The 8,266-nt window shown below is 41.2% G+C and overlaps 1 protein-coding gene across 1 annotated transcript; it reads left to right on the top strand.

Annotated features, from left to right (window-relative positions):
- Positions 240 to 7,524, top strand: LOC102173183 (zinc finger protein 2 homolog). The gene is made up of 3 exons (XM_018062994.1): positions 240 to 326; positions 3,538 to 3,664; positions 5,432 to 7,524. Exons 1-3 carry the CDS (start codon positions 270 to 272, stop codon positions 7,522 to 7,524), a joined length of 2,277 nt encoding a protein of 758 aa, XP_017918483.1. The 5' UTR covers positions 240 to 269.

The following is an 8,266-nucleotide window of genomic DNA, read 5'->3' as shown; positions in this document are numbered from 1 at the left end:
GTCAGCGGAGGTGCCCCCTGTTGCTGTGTGCATGAGGCCTCACCAGGAGGGGAGTGTGATCCAAGGAAATTGTGGTAAAGTCCCATGTTGGACTCTCTGCAGGAGCTGACTGTGCTGAGTCCCTCCTGAGACAGTGACCACAGAGGACTGTCTGTTCCACATGGTTAGGGCTTCCCTGTGTGTGTGGTTGGGGATGAGGAAAGGGAATGTGTTGACGCTAAGCATTAAACAACATGTTTTCAACTTTCATGATAGAACTGTGAAGACTCATGGACAAAGAGGCCCAGAAGAGGAAAGAACAGGAGTCAGGCATGGCTCTTTCTCAGGTAGGGTCATATTCTCAGTGGATTCTCACACTGCCTTCCTGAAGTGCCGATCTCAGGACTCGCTAATCGTGTCTGACTCTGGAGTGTCCTGTGTGACTCCTGTATATGCACACTCGCCCGGGGCCTTCCCTCAGGCCCTGTCAGCTCCACTTAGGTCCAGTCTCCCTATGACCCGGTGACCTGGCCCTTGTGAGGAGGCTCCCTTGGGCACCATCCTGGGCAGGGCTTCTCACCCACGGGTTGGAGACGGGGTCTCAGTGCTGTTGGGCAACACAGACTGTTGAGGGCCCATCTGGATGCGCTGTCTGCTCTCAGTCAACCATGGTAAAGAAGCTGTACGTGGACCACAGGTATTAACATGTACAGTACACAGGAAAATCTGCAAAAGAGGCCAATGAGTGGAAATCAGTTATAACTTTTTATAGCACATTTAAAACTAAATGAGCACCTCCTTGAAAACTTAAGTGTTTGGGAATGGAATGGAATGGAATGTTCAGAAAGCGATGTCAGGGCTAGCGAGTGGTTTGCTACACCATCTAATTTAAATTGTGAAATCAGGCTTACTAATTTTTTTTCTTTCTTTTTGACCACATGATACAGCTTCCAGGGTCTTAGTTCGATGAGTAGGCATCGAACCTGAAACCAACCAGGAAGTGAGGAATCTTAACCGCTGGACCATGAGGGAATTCTCCAACTTTACTAATCTTGATTCAGTATTTTCCTAATGAAATAAAATAATAAACTTGGAGTTTGTTAATAAGTACATAGCTAAAACTAAGGATAAAAATCACATTATTAATTTTAAAATATATTTATTTCCTGTACTCTGACTTCATTGCTTCAGTGTCGTTTCCCTAGTTCTGGCGAGTGGTGGCCACTCTCTGGATGCAGTGTGCATACTTCTCACTGGGGTGGCTTCTGTTGTCTTGCAGCCCAGTCTCTGAGCACACCGGCTTCAGTAGTTTCACCTCCTGGGCTCTACAACTCTGGCTCAGGAATTGAGACTCACAGGCTTAGTTGCCCCTCAGCAAGTGGGATCTCAGACCAGGCAACAACCCACATCTCTTGCATTGCCCAGTGGATTCTTAACCATTTACCCATAGGGAGGGCCACACATTGTTAAACACAGGTATTTTATAAAGATTGGAAGAAATCTCCTATATGTTATTTTCTGCTTGTATTATTATTATTATTATTATTAGTTTTTGAACTAGAATAAGATAATGTTGAGGAGTTCCCTGGTAGTACAGTAGCTAAGAATGTGCCTGCCAGTGTTGGGTGCATGGGTTCCATCCCAGGTCCGGGAAGATGCCTCAGAGCAACTAAGCCCATGGGCCACAACTACTGAGCCTGTGCCCTAGAGCCTGGGAGCCATTACTATGGAAGCCCGCACTGTCTAGAGCCTGTGCTCCAAAACAAGAGAAGCCACTGCTAGGAGAAGCCCGGGCACTGCAGCTGGAACTAGAGAAAGCCCACTCACAGTAACAAAGACCCAACATAAGCAAAATAAATAAGCTTTGAAAAAGAAATAGGATGTTGACAAAGTTACTGAAGGAAGAAGTACAATGAAAGAAGAGAATGGGAACCCCCTCCAGTATTCTTGCCTGGAGAATTCCATGGATAGAGGAGCTGGTGAGCTGCCCTCAGCAGGGTTGCAAAGAGTCTGGCATGAGTAAGCAGGTAAAGAACAACTTCCACACACAGTAGATTGAGCTCTGAAAAACAAATCTAAGCATCTAACTTTCCTCCTGGACATTCTTCAGTGACTTCCATTAGCTTTTGGAATAAAGTCCAAAATCCGTAGATCTTGCATAAATTATCTCTACCTGGCATCACCCCATCTGCATTCCCTGTGTCCCAGTCACACTGGCTGACTTTCTGTTCAGTAAATATCTTCCTGCCTCAGAGCCAGCACACAGGCTGTTCTCTCTGCTTGCAACACTCTTCCATTTCCCACCTTGCCAATCCTAAGTGTTTCTTCCTCACAGAGACCTTGTCTGATTTCTCAATGTAGGTTAAGACTTTCTGTTTAATCTTGTCCTAGCACCAGGCCTGTGTCAGAGCACTGATTTCAGTAGTAACATTAAAATTGTGGATGAAATTGGCTGGCTGGCTGCTAGATTGTAAGCTCCATCATGTTCACTGCTGTATTTCAAACACAAAGCTGATGCTGAATGCATTTTGATAGAATGAAAGAAAAAAAATAAAGACAACTCTTCTTGTTTCAATCGTGTGTTTACACATGCATGCATGAATGCATGGATATGTAACTCCATGGTTTTATTACAAAAACATCAGCTTATAAATAATGGTGTATGCTTTGTAGCAGTTTCAGTTGTCTCTTAAGTGTATTTCATGGCGTTGATTTTTCTACATCATCACATTAATGATGTAGATTGAAGTAAGATTATTGACGTTGTGAGGGTTGCCATGGAGAGGGTGTGACCCTGTATCGTGACCATTTATGCTGTTTTATTGTAGTTCAGCTACCTTGAACTTGTTTCAGGTATTCTCAGGGAACTCTCTGTGGATGCTCTTTCCTTCTCTGCTAGTTAACTGGTTGATTCCTTGGGTTCAGTTGTCTCTCCCAACCACCTGAGCTCAGGTGCTGTTGCCTCATTTCTTAACTGTTTGATCTGAGCGATTTCTTAGAGTGACAAGAGTTTTCTCCCCAGTAAGGTGGACACAGATCTTTCTCTAACGTGCTGTTATGTTGATGACAAGTTCATCCGTATGAAGTCTTTAGAGTAATGCTTAGTGTGTAGGACGTGCTGAAACACCTGTCGTCAGTGTGATGATGTCATCACCGTCACAATGTGTGTTCTTTTAACGTCACTGTGGACTTTGTCGTCTCTGAAGATACCAGTCTTGCTGTAACTCATCTAGATAGTGACACTGTGTCACTCACTGTGTTTAATGTAACACTTCTGCATAGACAACCCAGTGCTGGTTTTACTTTGTGTATTTTTCATGTGTTGTCCACACACATGACAAATTCATGTTGATTGCAGGATATCATAATCTTAGGGAAAAAGAGGAAATTATAACTTAGATTAGAGACCAACAGTTTGCTTCAAGCAGCTTTTAATGGATCTATCAGAAAGTATATTACTTCAAGTGAATTGAGCTTTACCCCTCTCACCTCTTCTCATTTTGTGTGAAACTAAGAATCCTCCTCAGGGCCCTTTGGTGAAATCTGTTTTCATTTCAGGCACAATTGACCTTCAAGGATGTGTTCATAGATTTCACTCCTGAGGAGTGGGAATGCCTGGACCCTGCCCAGAGGACCTTGTACAAGGACGTGATGGTGGAGATTCTCAGGAACCTGCTGTCTGTGGGTGAGGGTCACTTCCCCCTGAAGTGTGGATCTGCCCTGGGGTACCTCTGCATGTTCCCTCTGTACCTTTTGAGATCCCCTGTTTTTCTTGACTAAGCTCAAAACCTTGTTGACTCACACATGTAAAGCTTCCTGGTTGGCATCAGGAGTTTAAACTTGACTTTCTTTCAGGTGACCTGCCCCTGTGTGATGCAGAAGGAGTTTCTCCACAGCTCAAGTGTTTATAAAGCTGATTTCAAACTGAAATCTCCAGTTGCCTGTTTTTAGCCCTGTGTTCTTGGTTCAGTAGTTCTTAGACAGGAACTGGATCCCTGCTGCATATTGTACTGTATATTATACTGTTCCCTGTGCATTCAGAAGGAGGCAGAGAGTAACAGAAGCATTTATTTAAAAAAGAAAGGTTGGATTCTGGAAGAAGCCACAGTATATGGCATTACTTCTGAGTAGGAAGTTCTGTTTCTGATCTGAACGTTATCTCCATTCTTGTGGCACAAGAAGAAGACCCCTGGATTGTGGAGAATGAGGTGCCAGTAGCGAACATCCAGATGAGTGGGAAAGTATCCACACTGTGATCACAGGTCAACTGTCACAAGCACAGGGAGGAAGCCACACCATTCATAGTGTTTGGGAAACTCTCCAAGTGGGAGAGTTCTGTGAGAAAACAGATGTTTAATGTTTGTGAACTCTCACAAGAGAGTTTTCTTCTCCCTAACTTATGGCTGTGTTCTTTGACATGTGAAATGTACAGCACCCTCCAGTGGTGCTGTAGCACCCACAGAGATGAAGGCAAGGTCTTTTTTTTCCTTTGGCTTGTACTGGGTCTTTTTTGCTGTGTGGTCTTTTGTCTGTTTGAGATGACAGAGGGCTACTTGCTAGTTGCAGGAAGCATGGTTTCTCATTGTGGTGGCTTCTTTTGTTGGAAAGCACAGGCCCCTGGCACATGGGCTTGAGTAGTTTTACAATGCAAGCTCAGTATCTGTGGCTCATCAACTTATATATATACTTTACAGACTTCTTTATTTTTTCAATGCAGTATTTGTGGAACAATTACTAATTGCCATTTATTTTTCACATTATTCATTAGAATGCTTCTTTTGCCTTGTTTACCATTCCCATGTATTGCCTGATTGATGCTTGTATGCTCAGTTGCTCAGTCCTGTCTGACTCTGTGATCTCATGAACTGTAGCCCACCAAGCTTTCCCGTCAATGGAATTTTTTTCAGACAAGAATAGTGCACTGGGTTTTGATTTCCTGCTCCAGGGGATCTTTCCTATCCAGGGATTATATCCCCCTGTGCCATGTCTTCTCCATTGGCAGGCAGTTTCTTTACCACTGAGTCACCTCCCTAGGCCTGTATGTTCTTTACCATTTAAATAAGTATAAGTGTGCATAAAGTGTGTACAATATACCATTAGTTTCTCCTCAATTATGAGACAGCAATGTGTTTAGTACAAAGTAGGGTGAGCTTTGAGGTCATGGTGGGAAAATACATTTTCTTTGTGAACTGACATGAGTTTGCATAAAATGAATGTTTTCTGATTGTGTTTGAAACTATACTACCCTAAAATTAATTTGAATTACCTATGATCACTTTTTTAAAGAGTTATATTCCTTTAGTGTTGTATTGTTTTAAGATCATCATTGTGAAGATTCATAATTCTTTTCAGGATGGATATGACCTTTGGTATAATATCATGTGTTCAACAGGAAATAATTTATTTATGAATTGTAATTAATAGAATATCTGTGGTTCTTTATGTCTTGTAGATATGTCTCATATACATATGATCAAGAAATTACAGGCCAAAGCAAACAGTGGGAAAGGGGCAATTTTTCAAAGAGTGATGTTTGGAAGAGCTGAAATCCTTGAAATCAAAGATTTTCGCCTCAGGAAGATTCAGGAAAATATACATGACTTTGATTGTCTGTGGACATACGATGAAAGAAATGACAAGGAAATGTCTACATCCTATAACAAAAATCTCACTGACGGAAGAGATCATCATAGTAGAAGTGATGCAGGAAATGGACCTTTTGAAAGGCAGGGATCAAGCTTTCAGGATGAATTGCAGATGGTACAGTCTGAAGGGATAATTTTTGAATGTAGTCAAGTTGTGACAAACGTCAGCGCCTCAGGTTTACCACCTCACAGAACTTGTAATGTCTGCGAAGGCTTTTGTCATAAAGATGAGAATGCTGTTATGCATCCTTCAGAACTGTTACCAGACCATGAAACACACAAAAAAAGACCTTACAAATGTAATGAATGTGACATAACCTTTCTTCAGGACTCAGAACTCACTGGACATCAAAGAATCCATACAGGAGGAAATCCATATAAATGTGACGTGTGTAGCAAGGCTTTTGATCAAACTACCAAACTTGCCATTCACTGGAGAATTCATACTGGAGAGAAACCACATAAATGTGATGTTGGTGACAAGGCTTTTATTCAAGTTGGAAACCTTGCAGTTCATCAGAATATTCATCCTGGAGAGAAACGATATAAATGTGATGTGTGTGGTCACTGCTTTAAACAAAGTACACACCTTGAAAATCATCAGAGAACTCATACTGGAGTGAAACCATCTAAATGTGATGTTTCTGGAAAAGCTTTTAGTCAAAATGCAAGCCATGCAGTTCATCAGAGACTTCATACTGGAAAGAAACCATATAAATGTGATGATGTATGTGGCCTATGCTTTACTCAGAACTCAGAACTTGAAGTTCATCAGAGAACTCATAAGGGAGAGAAACCATATAAATGTGATAAATGTTGCAAAGGCTTTAGTGAAATTTCAAGCCTTGCAGTTCATTGGAGAGTTCATACTGGAGAGAAACCGTATAAATGTGATGTGTGTGGCAAGTCATTTAATCGTACTGGCAAACTTGCTGTTCATCGGAGAGTTCATACTGGAGAGAAACCATATAAGTGTGATGTATGTGGCAAGGCCTTTATTCATACAACAGGCCTTGCTGTTCATCAGAGAATTCACACTGGAGAGAAACCATATAAATGTGATGTGTGTGGCAAGGCATTTAATTATACTGGACACCTTGCTGTTCATCAGAGAGTTCATACTGGAGAAAAACCATATAAGTGTGATGTATGTGACAAGGCCTTTATTCATACAACAGGCCTTGCTGTTCATCAGAGAATTCACACTGGAGAGAAACCATATAAATGTGATGTGTGTGGCAAGGCATTTAATTATACTGGACACCTTGCTGTTCATCAGAGAGTTCATACTGGAGAAAAACCATATAAGTGTGATGTGTGTGCCAAGGCATTTAGTCATACTGGAAGCCTTGCTGTTCATCGGAGAATTCATACTGGAGAGAAACCATATAATTGTGGTGTATGTGGCAAGGCCTTTAATCGAACTTCAAACCTTGCAGTTCATCAGAGAGTTCATACTGGAGAGAAACCATATAATTGTGGTATATGTGGCAAGGCTTTCAGTGTAAATTCAAGCCTTGCAGTTCATCAGAGAGTTCATACTGGAGAGAAACCATATAAATGTGATGTGTGTGGCAAGGCATTTAGTCGTACTGGACACCTTGCTGGTCATCGGAGAGTTCATACTGGAGAGAAACCATATAATTGTGGTATATGTGGCAAGGCTTTCAGTGAAAGTTCAAGCCTTGCAGTTCATCAGAGAGTTCATACTGGAGAGAAACCATATAAGTGTGATGCATGTGGCAAGGCCTTTATTCAAACAACAGGCCTTGCTCTTCATCAGAGAGTTCATACTGGAGAGAAACCCTATAAATGTGATGTATGTGGCAAGGCATTTAGTAGAACTACAAGCCTTGCAGTTCATCAGAGAGTTCATACTGGAGAGAAACCATATAAATGAGAATTATGTGGCAAAACATGTTAGTGCAAATGTCGTGAGTGTGACAAAGCCTTTAGTTAGTGTTCAGGCCTAACATCATCACTTAAATTTTTTTTTTTTAATATTGTGATGGTTTTTGCTGTACATCAACATGAGTAGGCCATAGGCATACATACGTCCCCTCCCTCCTGAACCCACCTCTCTCACCACCATATCCCTCCAGATTGTCCCAGAGCACTCGCTCTTATATCAAACTCCCACTGGCTCTTTTACTTATGATAATATATACGTTTCAGTGGTAATATCTTAAATCCTGCCATCCTATTTCTTTTCTTTTTTTCAATAGTTTTTCCTTAGCGTTACTTTTTCTATCCACGTTATGACCCAGATTTAATGTTTAATTTACATTTTTTTCCTGCCTTAAGTCAGTGGGTTATTATGAGATTTTTGTAACATTAAAATGCACGTAGACAATGGCAGGGAACATAGTAGGTGCCCTGTAAATGTAAAGAAAGACAGTTCCTTTAGGACTTGAGTTCAATCAATTTGTACACATAGAAATATTTATAAATAGTGCCAAGTTAATAATTTTGGTGAAAATAAATTCTAGTGTCTTCTTAAGATTTCATATTTTACAGTGTGCTTTGTTGTCCACAACTGACAGATCTTTCAGAAACAGACAACAAAGAAATGAGAGAAAATATATTACAATTTTCAACAAGAAGTAAATTGCCTAATTACCGTCAAGTGATCATCTAGTAAT

Source organism: Capra hircus, chromosome 18 (genome assembly GCF_001704415.2).
Source record: "Capra hircus breed San Clemente chromosome 18, ASM170441v1, whole genome shotgun sequence".
NCBI lineage: Eukaryota > Metazoa > Chordata > Mammalia > Artiodactyla > Bovidae > Capra > Capra hircus.
This window is presented reverse-complemented; position numbering and strand designations above follow the sequence as displayed.